This window comes from Natator depressus, chromosome 2 (assembly GCF_965152275.1).
Source record: "Natator depressus isolate rNatDep1 chromosome 2, rNatDep2.hap1, whole genome shotgun sequence".
Taxonomy (NCBI): Eukaryota; Metazoa; Chordata; order Testudines; family Cheloniidae; genus Natator; species Natator depressus.
Window position 1 is genome coordinate 193808869 of NC_134235.1, and position 25186 is coordinate 193834054.

Consider the following 25186-nt stretch of genomic DNA (forward strand, 5'->3'; position numbering starts at 1 on the left):
AACTCCGACCCCGCCTCCTGAGCTCTAGCTTGTGAATCACCTGCTTGGAATGGACATGAACAATCACTTGAAGAAGAAAAAACGGTTACTCACATTCTCGTAACTGTTGTTCTTCGAGATGTGTTGTTCATGTCCATGCCAATACCCACCCTCCTACCCCTCTGTCGGAATAGTCGGCAAGAAGGAAGTGAGTTGAAGGCGCCACTCCAGGGGGCACCCAGGCCGACCCTACGGACGCTGCTAGGGGAAAAAATCTTCCGGCTGGTGTGCACGCAGCACGCACACACCTGCTTGGAATGGACATGAACAACACATCTCGAAGATCAACAGTTACGAGAAAGTGAGTAACCGGTTTTTTACATGTAATACATCATATAAGGTTAATCTAAAATAGTAGTTTATATGCACGTACAAATATTAAAAATGTTAAACTGGCAAAATGGAAGGAAAAGTTTAGTGGACTAAATGATGCAGACAGGCCCCGATTCAGTACTTAAACACATAATAAATCCTGATTTAGGTCATAAATGAAAGTAAGTTTTGTTTCCTTCTAGTGCATCTGTTTGTGCCACTAAAGTATAATAATTTGGCATGGTTGCATGGGATTTTGCCAGGAGTTGCCCATGGAGTTAGTGCATCCATGGGAATTCCAGGACTGCACCTCTTTACCTCTTCTGCAAAGCTGTCCCCCATGGATTAGTAACATTGAGTCCCAGGTTGATACCCAGTCAGATTGTAAAATGAAAACTGTGTGTGCAACTTCCCTGTGAACTTCCAGGGCAAAAAGTTATTAAATTAGGTCCCAGTCCTTCACTGATGTCTGTTAGCATGGTCCCTTGCACCTGGTAGAAGTCCCTGATATGGGAATATTTTATTTCATTGAAGTAATTTGTAATATGATACAGGTAATTTCTGCTTTTAAAAACTTACCACATTTAATTATTGTTCCAGGTGGTCGTAATGGTTATGGTGCAAAACTTTGTAATATATTCAGTACAAAATTTACAGTTGAAACTGCTTGCAAAGAATACAAACACAGTTTCAAACAGGTATGCAGGTGTTTTTGATCTTTCTCTTCTACATTTTTGTAATTAGAAACTTAATTTTTAACACATTTTCTGAGCTCATAAAATAAATTATTGAAAATCCAGCAGTAACAATTATGTAGGCAACAAGGTTAATTGAGTAAAATTACTGTTGGTACTCGTTAGAGTTGAAGAATTTTTCTCGAGTAAGAATTTTATATTTGTTCTTGATAATCTTACTAATATGTTAAAAATAGATAGGAACTGCAGTAGTCTGAGAATCCTAGTAGTTTCTTAAAGATTGTCCTGCTCCTTATATAAAAATCTAAATAAAACAAAACCTTTTCAATCGTATATTAAACAGTTTTTTTTCTGTGTATGTTTCTTATTAATATCCTTAACTCTAATGGACCAGCAACCTGTAAAACACACCAACCTGTCTAGTCCATTGTCGACATTCTCAGCGCACAGACCAGGGATTGAATGGGCATGTAAATTGATCTACCTTCTCACTCTTAGAGGTGGTCACTTTGACATAGGTTTGAGGCACTTTGGTTAGGGGTATTCTGTTTGAATCTTGCTGCTTTTACTGTGTCTCTTTGGTGGATAAATCTTCAGTTTCCAACTATTTCATGTAGCGCTGTAATGAGCAGTAAATGATTTGTAAAAAGCTGTTGTTTACCAGGCTTTTAAATTTTTTATATTTTCTGCAGAACTGCTAAAAATCATATTAACAATGGCATGAATGTAGATTTCTGTAGAGTTTGTTTTAAAATTTTTCACAGTTTAGCATTGGGCATTTTCAAGAAATTGGGCATTTTCAAGAAAAATTATGTAAGAAAAAAGTTTGCACAAGTGAGCTGTTTTGTTTCGTGTTTACTCACCCCACCCCCCAGCAGAGAACATGGACAATCAGCCAGACGCTTGGTTTTTCTTGTTCACTTAGATGTCATGATCTCCCTGCATAATTACCCTTCCACAAAGCCCTTGAGCCTATCACCATATTAATACTCATGCAGAAACATGGGACAACAGTTGATTCTGTGTTTACTGTGTTAGCAGAGAAATCTGTAAGGTCAAATATGCAAATTTTTTATGCTACAGTTTAGTGCTAAGTTAGAATAACTGGAAACTGAAAAAAGGGGTTTTTTAGTTATGTTTTTTTTCTTTTTTTTGTTTTGTTGTAAACTAGAGACGATTGTAATTAACATCTAAAATTTGTTTCCAAAGACTTGGCTGAACAATATGATGAAGACTTCTGATCCCAAGATTAAGCATTTTGAAGGCGATGACTTCACATGCATCACATTCCAACCAGATCTTTCTAAATTTAAGATGGAAAAGCTTGACAAGGATATTATGGCCCTCATGACAAGAAGAGCTTATGATTTGGCTGGGTCATGCAAAGGGGTCAAAGTTATGTTTAATGGGAAGAAACTACCTGTAAGAATTCTATTTAAAATATTTTATAAATTGCATAGGTAAGTAGGAGGACAGTAATTGCTTATGTTTTTGAACCCATAGGTAAATGGATTCCGGAGTTACGTAGATCTTTACGTAAAGGACAAGTTGGATGAAACTGGAGTTGCGCTCAAAGTTATTCATGAACTTGTGAATGAACGATGGGATGTGTGTCTCACTTTAAGTGAAAAAGGGTTTCAGCAAATCAGCTTTGTAAACAGCATCGCTACCACAAAAGTGAGTAGTTTTATGTATATTTTAAATGAGCGGAATGTAAGGGATAAAAAATGTACGATAAAGTTATGCTTACTTAGCTATTTTATAAATAAATCTTTTTTATACAGAAAATTAAAATGGGTGAATTAATCCTATTACATGAAATATAATAGTCTGCCAAGGCAATTGAGTGCAATCAAAATCTCTTCATGGCAGAACTGTATTTCTAAATACATTTTTTTGATTTATTTTAAAATACTAGTAGTCATTTGCAGTGATGCAAATAACGTATGAATACACCTGATGATATTGGGTAAGGATGTGAAATGAACTGCAACTATTGTTTAGCATTCACAGCATTTTTATATTTACCTTTTAAAACACATACTGCAATAAAATATTACTGATACTTGTTTGGAAATTAGATTATGTACAAAAAGTAACCTGCAAAGTGGTGAAAAAAATGAGCTTGAGGTCCCCACCCCCCCCCCCCCTTCTCTTTCTGCACCTTTTTCTTACTTTCCTGTTACTTCTTTCTGAGATATAAAGCAGGCCTAAAATGCTGGGGTTATTTTTTCCCCTGCTTGTGTTTTTACATGAGATATCCAAGTGTTGTCTACACTAGAAGGCTCAATGTTGACTAAAGAAGTCACACATTGATAAGAGCCAAATCAACGGCCATGGCCAAGAAGCAGTCTGCTCACCTCACAACAGTGCAAAATTCACATTAGGCCACCTTTGTACTTCCCCTGGTCCTGGGGTCACCCTGCACCAGGCCAGTTGTCTGGCACAAATTAGAACAACCTTAACTTGTACCAGCTACATATGGCTTCCAGGGATCACCAAGTTGCAAGAATATCCTGGCGATATCCACTGCACAAGTTGCAGGGGTGAGTGATGTAAGAGCTGCTACAGCAGTTCTTATTCAATTCAAGGATCACGTAAGGAAGGGAAAATTCTCTGGAGACTGTTTAAATCATTTTTAGGGAAGCTTAACTATGAGTGTCCCTGAAAGGTGAACTATTGAGAAGGAAATGGATTTTTAATAAGACAGTTTAAAACTCTTTAATCAGGTCTATGCTAGGTAACTGTACAAAAAAATATTAATACTAATTCTACCAGTGACCTGCTGCCACTGGTTCAGCAGCACCGGTGGTAGCACATAGTAAGAGCACTATTGTAGTCAAGGCTCCAGTGAAATCAGTGGTAGTATTGGTGGGAGCATAAGTGTAGACATGTCTCTGGTGGCTTTTGTCATTTTTACTACACAGTTCATACCAGTGATGTCTTCAGTGCAGTTGAATGAGTGACAGAATGGTGGGAATATTTTGCTAAAAATCCATAGTACAGACATGGTTATTTTAAAAAAACCATCTATTTAATATTAATTCCTAACTAATGCTTGTCAAAATGGGGGGAAAACAGACTTGATATTCTTGGTATTTCTGAAATAATAATGAAAAAACCCAAGTAGAACCCCTGTATTTATTCAGGCCTTTTTTGTACAACATAGAGGCAAAAAAAGTGTGCAAATCCCATTTTTAAAAGTCTGTCACAGGTTACCTTTTAATATTAAGTTTGTGAAAAAAGTTAAGAATCAAGGGGAAAGCATATCTACAGCTGATTTCACATACAGAATATAAATAAATGTCTCTGATAGAAAGTTATTACATATATTATTTATCTGGGGGGGGGGGAAGAGCAATTGTTCAATCTTAAGTAAATATATCACTTTACTGAAAGAGACTTGAGAATGACTCCTTTGGTCCAGTTTTCATCTATCATGCACATACACGTGTACTATCAGAAATTCTTTATGAAAATTCATAGAAAAAAGTACTGTGTATTCTTCAAAGGTAAGTGTTGTAATTTCTAGTTTCTCCCACTCTTGGATCCATGCCTTATGTATGTGACTGGATGTGGAGTGTTCGGAGCCGGTAATCCACCTCACCAGCAATTGATGTGCAACTACCCACTGATGAGACATAATGGCTAGTAACTAACTGCGTCAACTGCCTGTTCCCTTTAATCTGCTAACAGGTGAGGAGCTCATTTCAGCTGTTTTTTGGTTGTATATCGCTCTGTTTGCCAAAATCCTTTCATTTTCTGTTTCTAGATACATTTCAGCCAGTGGTAATTCTTTTCCCTACTTTTCTTTTAAAAAAAAACCTGTCAGTTAAAAATAAGTTTTCTTCAGGTAGCATATTGAGGTACCAATCCCTGTTTTTTGTAAATTTGTTGTCGTGTCTATAATGGTCAGGTCCCTGTGCATTCACAGTTCTTCAGAATCTACCACTTGCTACAGAATTCTACTTGGGAATCTAAGATTTCATTTAAAAGAATGTTTCTAGCTATTTTGGTTATGTAGCTAACCTTCCAAACATGAAACACTTGTAAACTTATTAAATGTTGTCTTCCTGATTTCTCAAACAGCTTCAATAATAGCTGTAATAGAGGTATAAACTGTATTAATCAGCTCAGTTGTTAGCTCTGAAGTCAAATGATGATTTTAAATATGTTAATGTTTCACTACTGATCATTTTAGCAGAAACATTCTAATAAAGATGCTGTGAATTTAAGGGAGGGTGCAGGGACTCTTCTGTGTGCTGTTAAGATTCGTTGGTGTTGGTAGTGAGAAATTCAAGGCCCTCCCAGAATTTAAAATAACATGTTAACCCCATCCACAAGAGAGGAGGAGGAGGAGATGAATTCCATCTTCCACAGCTTCTTAGATCATCAAAGTCTCAGTTGTTATCCAACCAATGGCCCAGACCTTGCATATTGAAAATTAGAAATTGGTGACAGTTTAAAATAAATTGAATTTAATATTAATAGAAAAATAAACACCACAAGGGATCCTGTAACAATTGTATTTACATATTTAATTCATAGAAAACCTCCACTTTGCAATTCATTTATATAAGTTATAGAAATTTCAGTTTGCCACGCAAACTGTTGGCCTTTCCTTAGAATTTAGGTCTAGTTTGCCACAAAATACTGGGTATTGTGGCTGCTAATGGTACTTTTAGGCCATGTCTACATATTCGGTGGTGTTGTAGCTACAGCACTACAGCTATGCGGCTGTAGTGCTATAGTGTAGATACTTCCTACAGCAACAAAAGGGGGTTTCCATTGCTCTAGGTAATCTAACTCTCTGAGTGGCGGTAGCAAGGTTGACGGAAGAATCTTCCATCAACATAGCCATGTCTATGCCAGGGGTTAGATCAGCATAACTATGGTACTCAGGGCCATAGCTATGTTGACCTAACTTTTAAGTATAGACCGGGCCACAGTGTAGGAACTGACCAGTTACCATTTTATTAGACGCATCCCTGCAGCCTTGAGTGTCCAAGAGTGGGGTTAAATTATAACACTTACCTTTTGGGAAAAGAAAATTATGTGCTTGTAATTATCTTTCTCAGAAGGTGGTAGTTATAATAGTTACCCCTCCACATCCCCTCAGAGTTGCAAGATAGAGCTAGCTTTTCAGTCTTGTGAACTTTCATTAAAGTGTACTGACAGTTGGGGCAGTTACAGGCTGTAAGTTATTGGGTAAGTATGCCACCTACTGGTGAGATGGTTTAAAGGCTCCTAACTTCGAGCTCTCAACATCCCTCACTCAATTATGCACACTAGGAATGGACCCAAGAGTGGGGAACTATTATAACTATTATCTTCTGAGACCAAGAATTTCAGGTAAGTAGTTATAATTTTTTGATATATCAACAACTACAATTTTTACAAAATATTAAAAGTGGTAAAAACAGATTTTTATAACCTAGCTATAAACATTTGAAATAGGATTTATAATAGAGATATTGACACAGTCTGAACTATAGTGATGTGGTGAGTAAAACTGTAACAAAACTAGTTAAATACTTTTTTAAAAAAAATTATTCTGCCAATGTTTTCTGGACATTTTGAACATAGAGGTCAGTAGACATTTGTCATAAATAGTTCTTTTTACAGACTGAAAAATGTATTATGGTTTTCTTTCCTTAAAATATCAGGGCACAAATTTAAATTTCAGTAAATTGAACTATCCTGCATTGTTAGAGAGGTAGTACTTTCTTACTGTGAATAAAACTGGAGTCTAGTATTTTATAAAGAAACAAATAATGGGTAGATTTTTTTTTAAAAAAATCACTATTATTACTTTTTGAAAAGTATGGTTGGTTCATGTTACTATTTAAGTTGAGAGGCTCTGAATGGATGCAGCGATCTGCCTGACTTGGCCAGATGGCAGGATTGGAGCCTTAGGGTATGTCTGCACTTCAAGTTGAGGGTGTGATTCCCAGCTTTAGGAGACATATTCGCACTAGTTCTCATTGAGCTAGCATGTTTGTAAATAGAATGTAACTGAGATAGCACGAGCAGTGGGAAAGGTTAGACACCCAGTGTGCATGCTATTCTGAGACCCTACGTATGTACTTGGGATGGCTTGCCCCTCCCACTGCTCAGACTGATGCAGCTACATTCTGTTTTTAGTATGCTAGCTCTGACTGGTAGCGTGAGTATGTCTCCTCAAGCTGGGAATCATACCCCCATCTTCAAGTGTAGGCATAGTCTTAGAGTAAATGTTCCCATTACTCTTCTCTTTTACAGAATCTTGACAAATAGAGTACACATTTCAAATTTCTGTGTTCCTACCTCTCCTGAGATAAATTATCATATAAAATGAAAGGGGAACTAGATGGCCCAGAGGATTGGTAATGTATATAGATTCCTTGACATCTAGGTTGCCAGCCCAGTTTGGTAATGACCAAAAGTCATTATCGTCTTATGGCTGTTTTATGACCTCTCTGTTTTATGACCTCTATGAGTCTCTGTTGAGTGAGTTTGGTGGCCTCAGTTCAGTTCAGGTGTTCATATCAAAAGGTCCAGACTGAGTAGTGGAACTAATTGAAACAGTTACCTGCAGTTTCAGCAGAGATCAAGGACTGAATGGGAATGGATATTGATCTATCATCTTCCACCATATCTTGTCTCACACTAAATCCAGCCATTTCTTTCTCTGATATCATCAACGTCCATCCCTTATAGTAAAACCTTTGGTCACTCCTTAATCATTTCTTGCCATTGTTACTGTACCCTTCTCTTCTGTGGCCTTCTTTCTTTTAATTTATTTCCCCTACAGTACTTTCAAAACACAGCTACTATTTCTTTCAGGGTGGTAGCCATGTTAGTCTGTATTAGCAAAAACAACGAGGAGTCCTTGTGGCACCTTAGAGACTAACAAATTTATTTGGGCATAAGCTTCCGTGAGCTAGAACCCGCTTCATCAGATGCATGGAGTGGAAAATACAGTAGCAGGTATAAATACACAGCCCATGAAAAGATGGGAGTTGCCTTACCAATTGGGAGGTCAGTCTAACGAGACAATTCAATTAACAGGATACCAAGGGAGGAAAAATCACTTTTGTAGTGGTAATGAGAGTGGCCCATTTCAAACAGTTGATAAGAAGGTGTGAGTAAAAGTAGGGGGAAATTAGATTTTGTAATGACCCAGCCACTCCCAGTCTTTATTCAGGCCTAATTTGATGGTGTCCAGTTTGCAAATTAATTCCGGTTCTGCAGTTTCATGTTGGAGTCTGTTTTTGAAGTTTTTTTGTTGAAGAATTGCCACTTTTAGGTCTGTTATTTGGTGACCAGGGAGATTGAAGTGTTCTCCTACTGGTTTTTGAATGTATGATTCCTGATGTCAGATTTGTGTCCGTTTATTCTTTTGCGTAGAGACTGTCCGGTTTGGCCAGTGTACGTGGCAGAGGGGCATTACTGGCACATGATGGCATATATTATATTGGTAGATGTGCAGGTGAACGAGCCCCTCATGGTGTGGCTGATGTGGTTAGGTCCTATGATGGTGTCCTTTGAATAGATATGTGGACAGAGCTGGCACCAGGGTTTGTTGCAGGGTTTGGTTCCTGTTGTGTGGTGTGTAGTTGCTGGTGAGTATTTGCTTCAGGTTGGGGGCTGTCTGTAAGCGAGGATTGGCCTGTCTCCCAAGATCTGTGAGAGTGAGGGATCATCCTTCAGGATAGGTTGTAGATCCTTGATGATGCGTTGGAGAGGTTTTAGTTGGGGGCTGTAGATGATGGCTAGTGGTGTTCTGTTACTTTCTTTGTTGGGCCTGTCTTGTAGTAGGTGACTTCTGGGTACCCTTCTGGCTCTGTCAATCCATTTCTTCACTTCAGTAGATGGGTACTGTAGTTTTAAGAACGCTTGATAGAGATCCTATAGGTGTTTGTCTCTGTCTGAGGGATCGGAGCAAATGAGGTTGTATCTTAGAGCTTGGCTGTAGACAATGGATAGAATCATAGAATCATAGAATATCAGGGTTGGAAGGGACCTCAGGAGGTCATCTAGTCCAACCCCCTGCTCAAAGCAGGACCAATCCCCAATTAAATCATCCCAGCCGGGGCTTTGTCAAGCCTGACCTTAAAAACTTCTAAGGAAGGAGATTCTACCACCTCCCGAGGTAACGCATTCCAGTGTTTCACCACCTTCCTAGTGAAAAAGTTTTTCCTAATATCCAACCTAAACCTCCCCCACTGCAACTTGAGACCATTACTCCTTGTCCTGTCCTCTTCTACCACTGAGAATAGTCTAGAACCATCCTCTTTGGAACCACGTCTCAGGTAGTTGAAAGCAGCTATCAAATCCCCCCTCATTCTTCTCTTCTGCAGACTAAACAATCCCAGTTCCCTCAGCCTCTCCTCATAAGTCATGTGTTCCAGACCCCTAATCATTTTTGCTGCCCTTCGCTGGACTCTCTCCAATTTATCCACATCCTTCTTGTAGTGTGGGGCCCAAAACTGGACACAGTACTCCAGATGAGGCCTCACCAATGTCGAATAGAGGGGAACGATCACGTCCCTCGATCTGCTGGCTGTGCCCCTACTTATACATCCCAAAATGCCATTGGCCTTCTTGGCAACAAGGGCACACTGTTGACTCATATCCAGCTTCTCGTCCACTGTCACCCCTAGGTCCTTTTCTGCAGAACTGCTGCCTAGCCATTCGGTCCCTAGTCTGTAGCGGTGCATTGGATTCTTCCGTCCTAAGTGCAGGATCATGTGATGTGGTCTGGATGAAAGCTGTAGGCATGTAGTAAGTATAGTAGTCAGTAGGTTTCCGGTATAGGGTGGTGTTTATGTGACCATCGCTTATTAGCACTGTAGTGTCTAGGAAGTGGACCTCTTGTGTGGACTGGTCCAGGCTGAGGTTGATGGTGGGGTGGAAATTGTTGAAATCCTGGTGGAATTCCTCAAGGGCCTCCTTCCCAGGGGTCCAGATGATGAAGATGTCATCAACGTAGCGCAAGTAGAGTAGGGGCGTTACATTACCCCTTCTCCAGTCCCATCACTGACTTCCTGTGTTTAAAATGTTAGTCAAATTCCCTGTGTTCTTTGAAGCAGGAAAGTGTGCTTTCATTGGTCTACTCATCAATGATGTCTCTATACAACTTAACTGTTTTATTTATTTTAATGTCTGTTAGATTGTAAACTCTTTGAGGTAGGGACCTTGATTTAGTGTTTTGTAACATACCAAATATCTGTTGTTGTACATATCTACAATAGAGATGATTCACCCTGACAGAGTTAGTGGGCACTGAGTTAGAGGCACATTAGTCAGCTGCAGAAGGGAAGCTTACATTTCTGCTTTCTTTGTACCTTTTTTGTAATAACTGAGGATTTCAATCTACAGTATTGTCAGTGTGGAAAATTTCACAATCACTATATTCAAACACATTTTTTATGTGAATTATGATCAAGTAGTACTAAATCAAAATATTTATTTTTAAAAGTTCTTGTATTCACATTTTAGATTCAACTTTCATCCCCACCTCACCCCCTTGATTTTAAAGACATTGCTATATGTTTTATCTGTTTCAGTGCTTTTGGTAAAGAATTTTTCCAAGTAGACAAAGTTCTTCTCTGTCTAGATGGGGTTTTGTTTAACACAGCCTTGACCAGGCATTCAGTTTTGGAGCACCAGTAGAGATTGTCTCAAGACTCCTGTCAGCTTTCTTAGTTATACACTGTTTTGCGGAGAGTAAACAGCATGAATGTTTTGCTCTCATTCTTCATTTCTAAACTTTCATTTTTGCCTCACTTACTCTGATTTTAGTTAGGCCTGTGACCCACTTAAATGATTGAAAAATTGCGGAATGCTAATAAGAAAATCAGTAAATGCCTCGAGGGGTGCTATTGTGTGATGTAGTCTCTCTGCTTCTTGTACGAAACTTTGTAATCTTTGTGGTTGTTGATGGTGTTTGAGGTAATGATGAGCCTCTTAGCCACAATGGCAACTGGAGAGGATCAGCTCAGCAGTTGAAGAGCCCTAGGCATGCTCCAGAGACGTTTAAAACATATTCAGATGTTGAGGTATGAATGAAGTCTCCCCTTTTCTCCCAGACTTATGTGTTCTTTTGACCAATGAGTTTGTACCTGCCAGAGTTTAGCTTGATAATTGGAAAGCTAAAAATAAATTAAAGAGACGGCCAATATTAAGCTTCTTCAGACCCACCAATCAGGGCTAAGTTGTCCTCCTTCTTCTCTCCAGTCTGATACTGAGCCTTTAAACAAACTGCAAACAGTTGATGCAGAGGAGTTTGCTTTCTGTCCTTTCAGATACTCTTCATTTCTCTCCAATTGGTTTGACAGATATACTTATCTGAACCTGACTTCTGTGAAACCTTCAGGATGAACTTGGTGATTAGCTTTGGTGTTTTGCACTTCAAGATTTATCTCTTATTCTGAAGTATTATTTACTTGCTGAAGCTAATCCTTCTTTCCTCAGATGAGGCAGAGCTGTTATATAAGTTTTGAGAACCAGCCAGATGATGCTGTTCCCTTTTCCTAACTGTACAGAAACAAATGTTGATATGTGGGTTGTACTTTATTCTAATGTCACCTGGCATAGTGATAAGAATTATTTAAATATTATTTTTATACCCCACAGCTAGCATGGTGTGCTAGGATTCTTTTTAATGGTCTTGGTTGTTAACACTTCTACGTTGTTACCCTAAGTGTCCAAAAAAATTGCAAGTTACAAAACCAGCATTGTTTTAACTTGTTTTCTTTAAATGATAGAATGTTACTTATGAAAGTAAGAATTTTGTTTAGTAATTTTCCCCAACAAATTCAGACAAACAAATACATACAAAAAAAGATATAAGAAGGGAAAAGGAAAAGAATAGATCCTCCTCTACAGTTTTGGTTGACTATTGTCAGCTTCAGGATGAAGTCATGGATTTCTCCTCAGGGAGGCAGTCTCTGGTCCAAGTTGTTTAGGACAAGTTGGAAGGCGTGGTTTGGAAACATAGGCTCAAGGCTTAATGAAGTTTCCTCTCTCTCTTAGTGATAGGAACTAGTGAAGATAGTGTCGGTGAGGAGGCAAAACTAAATCCTGGAACCAGTTGAGATACGGTGCCAACATCCAAGAAACACTATGGCCTGAGATTCAATGGGCTTGACACCTACAATTTGGGGTGTAAAATAAAAAAAAGAAAAAAGACATGCACAATACAAATCCAACAAAAGCAAAGACACAGAGCAGCCAAGCTGAGCCCCTCTTTTGGGTTATTCTTTTTTGGTCCTGCTGGCTTTTATATTTCTTAGTTTGTAAAAAAAACTTTACAGCTGTCCTTCCAGAATTTTCCAGCAGTTTGTCTAACCCAAACAATCATAACTCCAAGACAAGGGAACCTGGAGCAAACTCTAAACAAATCAACAAGAGTATAATTCTACAGTTTAGTTATTGAAAAGATGAAGATATGCTCTCTCCTGATAAAGATTGGCATCATCCCTTGAGATCCTAGTCAAACAAATGGCCTTTTGAAGTGCTTCCATAAATTCTATTCTTGGCTGAAGGTTTCTGTTCACCAGCTTTCCAATACTGTATAAAAGTCTCCTCTCCCACCCTCCCAGAAGGATTTTCATATTGTTAGATAAGATGTCAGAATATTTGGACAATGGCTACCATGACTCTATTAAAAAGACAAGGTGGGTGAGGTAAAATCTTTTATTGGACCAATTTCTGTTGGTGAGAGAGGCACGCTTTCGGGACACATGGAGCTCTTCAGAGAGCTCTGTATGGCTTGAAAGCTTGTCTCTCTCACCAACAGAAATTGGTCCAGTAAAATATATTACCTCATCCACCTTGTCTCTCTAATATTCTGGGACCGGTACTGCATGAATCTGTCAGGTTCAACTAGATTAGAGGCTATGCTAATTCTAGCCTACAGTGCACTTAGACAGAGATCCTGATCTGGAGGAGAATTTTCAGCAAAATACAACTTCCCTATGGCAGCAGACATCTGTTTGGGGAACCCTTAAATCAAGCACTTAAGCCTTAAAGAATAAAATCTCTCATGACCTCCATTTAATGGGTGGGGGGATGGAAGCCTCAACCTGCAGGTTTTACTCTTTCCCCAAACCTAACTTCAGGTATTCATCCCCTTTTTATGAGCAATGGAAATAAGAGATTTACCATACTTACAAGATGAGAGGATCATCCTGCAAGGCTGCAAAGTACAGGGTCGTTATAGAGAATATTGGTTGTTGCAGATGGTTACTACATACTTCTACGAGCTTCCCCGTTCTCCAGTCCCTCCTCACAACTCCCAGAAAAGATATCCAGGGCATGAAAAATAGCCCAGCACCTCTTTGCCATAAGAAGAGTGATGTTCTTCCTAGATAAAGATTCCCATTCACTCTATGGGGAGATTGTCCTACCTTGGGCTTGAACTGTTTAAACAGATTCATCACCATCAGTTTGATCAGTCTTACTAACTATTGTCTCAGGGAACTATTTACTGTTGCAGACCTGCAGGATGCGTGCCTGCATGTACTGCACGCCATAAGCAGTACCTCTGGTACTGTGATGCTTACAAGGGTTAGGGCTCGCTGTTGGGAGTAGGGCTGAGGCAATATTTTCCTAGAACAGATCTGCAGAGCTCCTGTGTGGTCCTCCATGCATGCTTTAATTAGACGTTATCTGAAATAGAATAAATACATATGTTGCTGCACATGCAGTGTTTGGTAAAATAATTCTGTCCGACTGTGTTAAGAGAACACGTAGAACCCATCTAACAACAGACTAAATTTGTTCTCCCAGATAATGGACAGTTTTTCTTACCTGATGGATAAGAACATTTTTTTACTGCCTCTCTCTTTGTGGTGGTTTTATTTTAATTATAGTTATCTATTTTAGTATATATCTTATATCTGTCATATTTCTTTCATGTGCCTCTTTTAAGGACAATCACTGTTAGGATGTAATTTGATTTTTTTTTTCCTGCATAAAGCTTGTGTGAATTGCCTTTATATCCCTAACCAGTTTAATTCCAAATGGGTGTGTCTGATCCTACATCTTATAGATTTGGTTTTTTTTAGTGGTACAGTATACAGTTTATTTAGTGATATACAAATGGTAGCTGAGTATTCTTTCTGTTTGAACTTCTCCGAAGTTTAGGGTTGTAGACGGTGTCCTATATTCAGTTTCCATTGTACCAAGGTTGGAAGGTAGAAATCTTAGTTGGGAGTTAAATACGTTGTCTCAGTTCATTAATGTAAAATAATAATTCTGGCCCATCTGAAGACAGAGTAGCTAATTGAAGAATTCTCTATAAGGTAGAAGAACAAGCTTTGTGAGCTACCATTTGTGGATGGGGGGAGCTGACAGGCATTGTGGATTCTGCACTCTCAGCTTTTGTGGTGGAATAAAGAAAAAATCCTGTTTGGTCTTGCATTGATGTGTTTGGATGGGGTAGAGGGTACAGAGAACCACTTTCCTTTTCTCCTGCATCCAGGCAGTATATGGACAGGATTCCAACAGACTGCTATTGAGTGCTAGACAAATGGCTGCATGCTAATGCACCCAAAATTAACTGCTCCATTGTCCCAAGAGCGGGTAAGTCAGCTGGCTTTTGTGATATGGTGAGGTATTTGCCCCCCTGTGTGGGGTTACCATACGTCCGTATTTTCCCAACATGTCCGGCTTTTTGGTTCTTAAATCGTCGTTCGGGAGGAATTTTTAAATATCTAAAAATGTCCAGGATTTTGCCATTATTATTTTTCCCCAAAGAAAGGTTGATCATTCAAGAAAGAGAGTGAATGTTGATCATTTGAGAAAGAAAGTGAATGTTGATCACTCAAGAGAGTGCCCGCTTTCCCCCCCTAGCTCCCAGCGCTTGTACCGCAAAACAGCTGTTTCACACAGCTGGGAGGGAGGGGGGAAGAGGGGGAATGCGGCGTGCTCAGGGGAGGGGGCGGGGATTTGGGGAAGGGGTTCAATGGGGCAGGGAGGGGGTGGAGTTGGGGTAGGGACTTTGGGGAAGGGGTTGGAATGGGGGCGGGAAGGGGTGGGGTTGGAATGGGGGGGGGCGTGAGCAAATACTCCCCCCAACCCCCCTGGAGTGTCCTCTTTTTTTGAATGTTCAAATATAGTAACTCTACCCCTGAGTCTATGGTGCCATAGCAGCAGACATTGAATAAGGAGTGCGTGTAGCGCCTGAGCAGTGGTAAGAAGGCTGCTGACCTTCCCCAAGTCCTCCTGCTCTGTGCTGGTGGGATGTTTCTTGGATCCTCTGCTAGGTCATTACTGGTCTGCTCCTCCTCCTAAGTACTAATATAAGGCACAGAGTAGCAAGGAAAAGGTTTTGCTTCAAATTAGCAGCACACAAATAGCTGTCAGTGTTTTTCAGGAGTGTTTTAGAAGTTCTGCTAAGAAAAACAGAGATGGATTGCATAGGTGAAGGAAGGGATAGTGATGGATGGTGTAAATCTGAGGATGCACGTGCAGGCCAGATTTTATACACTCAGGCCTGGATCTACAAAAGTTTCAGTAGAAGTTAGGAGCTTAATTGCCTTTGTGGATCTGGGCCTAAATCCCTGCAATGAGAAGAATTTGACTTGATGAGAAAGAACACACACTCTCATGCTTGTGTTAACATATGCTAAAACCAGTTTTGCCTGTTAGGCAAAGGTCCCTGCTGAGGGTCATGTGGAGTTGTATATACCATTACTGATCTTCAGGGTCTCTGAGCTGTCTTCAGAGCTGTCAGGCAAACAGGGATGGCATGCATGCTCCTATATTGTGAAGTCATGGATTATATTTGTGGACTGCCATTGCGCAGAGTGTGCAAAAGATAAAGCTCCTTTTGCCTGAGACTGCATCTGTGCATCCACACAGATGATGACTACTATATGGTATAATAAAAGCTTTAAACTAATTTTTCTAGCATTACGTTATAATATAATGATAAATATTCTTGAATAAGTGATGGCATACTGTATATAGTTTATTCAACCTCAACATGAATACAGTAATTTTTGGTAACACAGTTGCAAGATGTTTGGAATTTCAGTGGTTTTCTTTTTCTTTTTTTTTTTCATTAAGGGTGGTAGGCATGTTGATTATGTAGTGGATCAGATTGTTGGTAAATTGATAGAGGTGGTGAAGAAGAAAAACAAAGCTGGAGTTTCAGTGAAACCGTTTCAGGCAAGTAGTTTCATGTATATTAAAAACAAATACTGAAAAAGAATGGAGGCAACAGTTTTGGTAAGTGAATTGATTTCTCTGTTTTTTCAACAGGTGAAGAATCATATATGGGTTTTTGTGAATTGCCTGATTGAAAATCCAACTTTTGATTCTCAGACAAAGGAAAACATGACCCTTCAGCCTAAAAGTTTTGGGTCCAAGTGCCAGTTATCAGAGAAATTTTTCAAAGCAGTAAGTATGATATGATTTTATGATGGGAACACAGGAATTCCATGCTGGATCAGGTTTTCATGTGCTCCCAAATGAAGTACAAGATTAATTGGGTTATAGAATCTGCATTTTTATGAATCCAGAGACTTCAACAAACTGCAAATGGCATGGAGGGATTTCTGCTGCCCTTCTAGTCTGAGTAGTGGAGGTAATAGGCTGCACTGTGCCCTTGCCTGATTTGCATGTGGATTTCATTTCCATGGCTCACCCGCCTATGGTAGATTACATACTATTTATGCTAGTAAATTTCTAATACAAAGACAGGCATTTTCAAATTTTGGTTGTAACAGTACCTTTTGAGTGGAGGATTATTATCTTCGCTAATTTGTCCTTTAAAATGTGTCTTATACTATTTAGCAAAGGGTGCATAGAAGAACTTGTCTTTTCTTCTGTGAATCAAGTAACATATAACTATTAATATGCCATTCAAAAATATATACTCTCCTCCAGTAATATAATTTGAAAATACGGGTTTATGTTCTAATTCAGACAGTTCAGATAAAGCCTTTTTTAAACAGATGCACTGGTGTAAATGCAGGTTCCCCCTCACCGGTGCCTCTTTATAAGGCTCTATTAAATAAGAAAAAGTAGAATTAAATTTCAGCCAGAATTCATTCAACTGCGTCCTCTTTAGTGCCAGTAACGTAAATGGAAATGTAGCAGCATGTGAGTAGGAGATTTACAGCTTGTACTCCTAACATCAAACAGATTTACACTGAATAAATAAAAAAATGCAATCTCTTGGTCTTAAAATACTAGTTCCAGACTTGTTGTGAAAGCTTTTCCATTACAAGGACAGTATTAAACTATACCGTACTGTGTTAAACTGTACCATAGCCAAGTTTGTACACAAGAGACGCTCCAAAAAGAGGAAGGTATTTAGAAATTTGGCTACCTTTTTTTTATCAAATTCAGAGGAGGAAGGCCTCCCACCCAGCAGGCCAGAATCATTAGCCAGGTTCTTTGAAGATTAACTTGATGTTGAATAGGTAATATACAATGTAGTATGTTAAGATTTTTTTTATAACTTTGCCTTAATAACAAATAAAAAAAAAAACCAGTTTCATCGCATGGAATCAGCCGCATTTTCCTAACCTTTTAGTACGTAAGGGAAAAGCAACAAATCATAATAATGTGAGACTGGATGCAACCTCCAAAATTGCACTTTATTATGTCTTTTCCATTTCTGGCAGTATTTTTTTTTATTTGCAGTGTGTGTACTCTTTGCTAGAAGTGTGCATTTTATATTTAAGGGTATTAAATGTGCAGTGAAATCGCTAACCAGTGAATTTTTTATGACGAGGGAATAGTGAAAAGCCAAAGCATGTGGTATTTGCCTCCAGTGGTGGTTTCTTTTGACGTGAAATTATCTCTACAACTAGTTACTATGTGGAAATATTTGCTATAGAAATGTGTTACTCATGCTGCATAAATTTGTCTTGCATTGGTATAGAATTCCTGGGTAGAGTTCTGGTGGTTAGCTGATATAGGACCCAATTCTCATTTATACTCAGGCCATTTTATACCATTCTGAACATATAAAGAGGTCTTTAAAGTGAGTGTAAATGTAGCTCACTGCCGGAGAGGTGTAAACTGGCCTTGGTGTAAATAGAATCAGGATCATGGTACCTAAAATGTGCTATGCATTTCATAAACCTAGTATAAGACAGGTCCCTTACTTTAAAAGTTTACAATTTAATAGAGAACTCCTAGACAAAATACTAATAAAGACGTGGGGAAGGGAAGCAGGAATTAGGGAGAAGCATAATAACATACATGTGGGGGATATAAAAGAAAAGAAAGGAATACATAGAGTAGGTTGGGGGTTGTTTGGATGCTAACGTACATATAGTGTTAGTTGCTTGAATGTTTTTTTAATCATGCTTTTTTGAAATTGTTTAGGGGAATTTGAAAACCACTGATGGATCTTAGATTGGATTCTTACATTTTACTGTATTATTTTAAGTGAGTGTGTGAAGCTCTACTTCTGTGGTCATGCACAACTCTAATCTATCATTTATAGGCCTCTAATTGTGGTATCGTAGAGAGTATTCTGAACTGGGTCAAATTCAAGGCACAGACTCAGCTGAACAAAAAATGTTCATCAGTGAAGCACAGTAAAATCAAGGGCATTCCAAAACTAGATGATGCTAATGATGCTGGTAAGAGCTTTAATATGATTACTTCATGCCAAGAAGTTTATTATGTTTATATCTTTAATTTTATCAACAATTGTTAAATGACTGTTAGAAGCTCTAAATCTGTTGTGCACAAGTTTAAGATAGTTTATTGTTATGTTAATGATATATTTCTGTTCAAACTTTAACTGTTCAAACTATTCAAAGTATATTTCTGTTCAGACTTTATCATCTTGAACTGCATACTTCTCTATGCAAATTTTTAATGATCAGTGAAAGAAAGGTGAACCCCTTAGTGTTGTAGCTGTCAGTCTGATGCTAAGACTACCAGATGCTTTACAGTAAGGAGTTAATAGTTCTGACTTAGGGTCTGGTTTTTATTTAGAGAGATACATCACAATAAGTAATGTGTCCAATATTCTGTTAGGTTTTTTATAATATATGTCAATATTCACTGAATATATAGAAATAATAATTCATTGTGATTAGGTAGCACCATGTAAGACAGCTGAGGAGGCTTTGTAATCTTTTCTGAACATTTTCTAGTTTTTTAGCCACAGAAACCTGGGGAGAAACTGTTCCATCACCTGGGATTAGTGTTTTTTAGGTAGGGATGAGATCTTAGGGACAGAGAAACAGTCTGACCTTTGCGCATTTAGTATAATTTGATAACTGATCTCTTTGCACCAGGAAGAAAACCATTTTGCATACACTTTAGCTTCCAAAAAATTAAGAATTTGAAAGGAGTAGCCCTCTTTAAGCATTTTCATTTTAAGCGTTTTCATTTTCATATGGGGTTTTCTGAGAATGTAGGATATGTCCACAACCCAATTAAAAACCTGCGGTTTCTGGGGCTCAGGATAAGGGGCTGTTTAATTGCAGTGACATCAGGGCTCGGGTTCGAGCCCAGGTTTTAGAACCCTGCGAGGTGGGAGTGTCCCAGAACTTGTGCTGCAGCCCAAGCCTGAATGTCTACACCACAATTAAACAGCCCCTTAGCCTGAGCCCCATGAGCCTGAGTCAGCTGGCACGGGCCAGCTGTCGGTTTCTAATTGCAATGTAGACATACTCTTAAAGTCCATTTCTTAAATTTTCAGAGCCTTGTTCATTTCTGAAATACGACTGTTCAAATCATCAGATTCAAAAAGGCAACCTGCTAAGTCGGGGAGAGACTCCTATTACTGTGAGGAATCTGGAGAACACAAGACTTCTCTCTTTTCTGAGGAAGTTATATATGCCTTTTTTTGAGGTTTAGTATTAGTCATTTTTTCCAGCCTCTGAGAGGGTCATTGGTATTTGAAGAATGGAGTAGGCTCCAGAAGAGTGGAGCTAATATCTGGCTTTTCTTCCAGGAAGGATTCCTATGAATATATAGACTGTCTGCAGCCCTAGCAATGAGGGAGGAACAAGAGAGAATCATCTTGTTTTAATACGTTAATGTTTTAGGACGAATGAGAACTGCTTGTGGAGAAGTCCCAAATCTTAGCCTTTTCCCTAGGCAAACAAGTATTCTTGTCTTGTTGTTCTGCTTCTGTCAGATGGAGGCAGAACACTTGGATTATGGCTTGGTTCCAGAGAAGATAGAGGGGGTACCAATACTTTGATCCATTGAGCAGCTTCCATGTGTGTGTGCTTTTGCATGTGGTTACCCAGTCCAGACTTGTGGATTCTGCATGTATGAGAAAACCAGACATAATGAGGTCCAGTGGAAGATGAAGTTACTTGTATAAAAATTATGCAGATATATGGGTGGGGGGATGAAAAACCCATCTTTAGTGTATATATGCATATATAAGTGTATGTCATTTGTAGACAGTGTAGGGCTGCAAGACAGCCACCCAGAAGTGGCTATTCACTCAAAGATATAACAGCCAGTGCTCCTCTGTTTTCCTTATGCAGGAGTTTTAGGTCCCTGGATTTGTGTGAGACACCTCCACCGTCTTCCATTGCATCCATCTTCCCCTCCACACCAGCCCATTGCTGGGATGAGGACCTCCTCAAAGGAGGAGTGGGTGGGGAGGTTGCTTCGCTCCCTCTGTGGAGCTTAAGTGGTATGGACGGTCTCACATTCTGAGTGAAATTCACCCTGTATTAAAGAATTATCTATCATTTTGGTTTAGGGAGAAAACCAGTAATTTAGTACAAACATATTTTCTGGTTTGCTTTCTTTCCTGCCTCTTTCCCACCCCTCCCCAGGTGGCAAACATTCTTTGGACTGCACATTGATTTTAACAGAAGGAGACTCTGCTAAATCTTTAGCTGTATCTGGCTTAGGGGTCATTGGACGAGACAGATATGGGGTATTCCCACTCAGGGGTAAAATCCTCAATGTTCGGGAAGCTTCTCACAAGCAGGTAAGCAGTACTGCCAACCCCCAATGTTAAAAAAATCTTGTTAGCTTCAGTGTATATAATGGCTTAAAAATTGTGAAATTTTAAAAATAATGATTTTTAATGTGTCTTTATTTGATGTTTGAGCTTTCAGAGTTCACATTTTCAAAAGGTTCTCAGCAGATGTGAGGGCTAGAAACTTACTTTTTATTGAAATTTGAGATTCCCACCTAATAAAATGACATTTGGAGATGGGGCTTCCAGAATATATAAAATATTGCAAAAGTTGTGATAAAAATAATAAGAGTTGGCAACATTGGGTAAGGAAGAACAGCACCTGAACTAAGAGACTCTTAAATATGGGGAGGTTTTGGTATAGCTGATGTAATATTATACAAATATCAAGGTATCAACTCATGGTGCTTTTTTACCCCGTGCTGAATCTCTGCTTTTTACACAGATTATGGAAAATGCAGAAATCAACAACATTATCAAAATAGTTGGTCTGCAGTACAAGAAAAGCTATGAAGATCCAGAATCTCTAAAATCCCTGAGATATGGAAAGATTATGATCATGACTGATCAGGTTAGTTTGAGATATACAGGTTTAAAAAACACAAAACTAAGATATTTTAGAGTCTTTGGTTTTTCATTTTTGCTAGTTTTGTAGGTATCACTTTTACCTAGCCTTTGCAGAAGGAGGGCACAAGTCTGTGTAGGGAAGTTCCCCACTGCTTAATGTTCTTTGGGGGGATGATTTCCCTATAACTACTGTTTCTTCTTCGAGTGGCGTTCCTGTGGGTGCTCCACTTTAGGTGATTGTGTGCCCTGTGCCTCTAGTTGGAGAATTTTGAGAGCAGTACCTGGCTGGGCTGCACATGCACTCTCCCGTCTCAGGCCTGCAGTGGCAATTAACTGGTGCTGTGCGGACCCCTTGCCCCCCAGTTCCTTCACACCCATCCCTGGTCTGAGTCGGAGCTCCAGCAGTGCGCTTCCTCGCCTCAGACTTATCTTAGTTAGATTAGTCAAGTAGTTTAGTGTAGTTAGCTTAGTTGGTTAAGAACCTTTTATTTCTTTTTCTCCTCATTTTAAAAAAAAAAGGACCAAAAACTTTTTTCTCCTTTCGTCCCCTTAAGGGACATTATTTTCCTCAGAATGCCAGGGTCGTCTGGCTTTAAACACTGCCGTTCCTGTCGCAAGGCAATTCCGCTTTCTGACAGACACTCACAGTGTGTCCAGCGCCTGGGGGAAACTCACGTGCCCCAAAAGTGCACATATTGCCACAATCTTAAGACCCAGACTAGGAAAGCCAGGGATCTTAAACTGAAGCTCATCCTAATGGAGAAGTCCCTCTGTCCCATTTCAGACTGGCTCGCAAACTTCTCCTGCCACCCTATCATGGCAGGCAGCTTCCGACAGACCCCTCTCCTCCATCCCGAAAGGAAGGGACCTGTCTCCTAAAGGACGTGGAAAAAGGAGAGCTAACACTCCCCCTCCCAAGACCACGTCAAAGAGGAAATTCCCCGACTCCCTATAACCACTGTATAGGTTACAACAGGTATCAAACAGATAACCAAATTCTGCTTTGCTATACCAGAGCAACCCATCTGATTTCAAATCTTTGTTCCATTGGTGTGAATGAGAACATATCTGACCTAGCACACGTAAATATGTTGGGGCACGAGTGGAAAAAATGGGACAAAGGCCAAGTTTTAGGAGAAATGACAGTAGAAAGTGGCTCAGGGGATAGTAAATATACTATTAGTAGTGTCGTTTTTAAAAAAGAGATAAATGTTAGGGGAAAATATTGTATGGATCCTCTCCAAAATGACTGGTATTAAAACCAGTGTCCTTTTGTTAGGAATAATAAAAACAAAACACAGACAAACTAAATCAAACAAGGTTTCTTATACATTGTGTTTTGAAATTCACTGATAATAATTAGTACCTCCCTTTTCGAAAACACTTCACAAACAATCCTCATATACCCCTCTGACGTATCTATGTACTATCCCCATTTTACAGATGTGAAACTGAGGGGGAAGCTGATATCCAAAATTTCAAAAGTCCACCTGATCTGATTTTTGTCAAAGGTGCTGAACTACCACAACACTAATTGAAGTTAGTTGTGGGTTCTCATTGGCCCTGAAAATCAGGCTCCAGAGTCTAAAGTTGGACATACACACAAAAGTAGACAATTTTGAATAATTAGGCTTTAGTTATTTTCCCAAGGCCACACAGTGAATAAGTGATAGAACGGGGATTAGAATTCAGGAGTGTTTGATTCCTAAACTTGTGCCATATCAACTAGATTATGCTGTTTTACGAGACAATCTGTCTGTTAGATAGCCGCAGGGAACAAATTCCAGAGGTAGGGTCCTCAACTGAGTGAACTCTTTTGCTTGATTTCAATTTATTTAGTGTGTGCATAGTCGTCTAGCCAAGCGATAGCGTCTTCAGTGGCATGATGCAGTTCTTCTAGGCCACCACTGAACCTAATCAGCAGGCATTCATTGACAATGTGCGTCATCGTCTGTGTTGCGCCACAGCTGCACAAAGGGCTGTCATGAAGGCCCCAGAAATACTGGTTGGCTGCACAGAAACCTTGTCCAGTCCAGGACCTGTTTAACAGAGACCATTGGCGACAGGGCAGGTCAAAACCAGGCGGGCAACTTGTGAGGTCGGCGACGAGGGCCTGGCTGGGGATTATAATAGATATCCATTCCTCTCACCAGAGTGTTTCCGCCCTAACGTCCTGGCATGGTGGATGAGACCATAATGGGTGGAGTGATGGCAGAGGTGCAGCCGGTGGCTTAAAAAGGTCATTATGCAGCGGCAGGCTTGAGTTGACACCTACTTTCTCCAGTAACTTGCTAGTGGCAACCTCTCGTCTGATATGAGGAGGAGCAATATTGCTCAGAACTGGGAGCCATGGGAGTGGAGTTGGACACAGGGTGCTGGAGATGATACGCATAGCGGCATGTAACTGCGTATCCACTGGTTTGGTGTGTGGTGATCGGCTCGGTACTCCACCACTAAATACGAGGTGGCAAGAGCTGATGTCCGCAGAGTTTGAGCACGAGCACCCCATGACGAACCTGCCAGTGTGCTAAGAAGGTTGTTGCGCGTCTTAACTTTAGCTGCTGTCTTCTTCAGGCGGGCATGGTAACTCAGTGTGCAGTCTAAGGTCACAGCTAGATATACTGGTTCTACTTCATGCTTCACCTTCTGACCATTCAGATAAACATTCAGTTTTCAGGTTGTGCTGGTGTGATGAAAATGGAACAAACTGGAGACTGTTTTTATGACGTTTGGCTGAAGGCGCCAAGTCTTACAGTAGTGGGCTAACTTTGCCATGTCCCGGTTTAAGGTGGCATCAAGCTCGTGGAACATCTGGGCCTGGGTACCGCAACAGATGTCATCTGCGTAAACGAAATTCCGTGACTTTGTTGTTGGCAGGTCATTGATGTAAAGGTTGAACAGGGTTGGCAAAAGAACAGAGCCCTGGGGTAACCCATTGCTCTGTCGTCGCCAAGCACTCGTCTCCTCCCACATATGGACTCTGAACTGCCTATCGCGGGGGAACAGTTTAGCGACGCCTGTGACCCAAGGTAGCAGGACCCGTGATACCCTCACAAGCAGACCAGTGTGCCATACCGTATTGTACACCGCTGTTAGAGTGATGAAAACAGTGCCTGTTTTCAAGTTTCTCTGGAAGCCATTTTCAACAAATGTGGTCAGCTCAAGAACTTGGTCGCATGTGCTACGGCTTCGGCGAAAGCCGGCTCGGTCAGGGCTCAAAATTCTCTCCATGTCGGGTAATATGCGTGGTAGGACCAAGCGTTCCAGTGCCTTGAAGCACACCGACAATAATGATATGGGACGATAGCTTGATGCTTGACTTGGGTCCTTTCCAGGCTTTAGGAGGCCAATGACTTTTGCGGTGTGCCATATCTTTGGTAGCCTTCCTTCACTGATGACCCTTGTGAAGAATTTCACAAGCCAAAGTCAAGCATGGGAGCCAAGGTTTTTCAGGAATTCTGGAGATATGTTGTCATAGCCCACAGTTGTTCCACACTTGCTGCTACCCAGTGTCTGTTACAGTGAATGGTTGTGGTTAGTATCTGATCTGGTTTACATGTTTAAACATACGCCATTCGTTCCTCATTTGTCTTTGCACCTGTTTCTCCAGAGGTTCTCTGGCCACTTTAAGTAGGTGTCCAGCTACCTGGTTGGGTGT

General features: G+C 40.0%; 1 protein-coding gene across 4 annotated transcripts in view; it reads left to right on the forward strand.

Moving 5' to 3' along the window:
• The window catches only part of TOP2B (DNA topoisomerase II beta), a 128266-nt gene that overhangs the window by 61213 nt on the left and 41867 nt on the right, over window positions 1–25186 (forward strand). For all 4 annotated transcript variants that reach the window (XR_012638272.1, XM_074945643.1, XM_074945642.1 and 1 more), the window contains exons 6-13: window positions 952–1049; window positions 2256–2468; window positions 2550–2723; window positions 16107–16208; window positions 16302–16439; window positions 18502–18640; window positions 20813–20970; window positions 21407–21532. Coding sequence is in view for 3 of the 4 variants with exons in the window: in XM_074945643.1 (XP_074801744.1) it covers window positions 952–1049; window positions 2256–2468; window positions 2550–2723; window positions 16107–16208; window positions 16302–16439; window positions 18502–18640; window positions 20813–20970; window positions 21407–21532 (1148 nt within the window). In the remaining variant the exon portion in view is untranslated. The remainder of the gene's footprint in view (window positions 1–951; window positions 1050–2255; window positions 2469–2549; window positions 2724–16106; window positions 16209–16301; window positions 16440–18501; window positions 18641–20812; window positions 20971–21406; window positions 21533–25186) is intronic.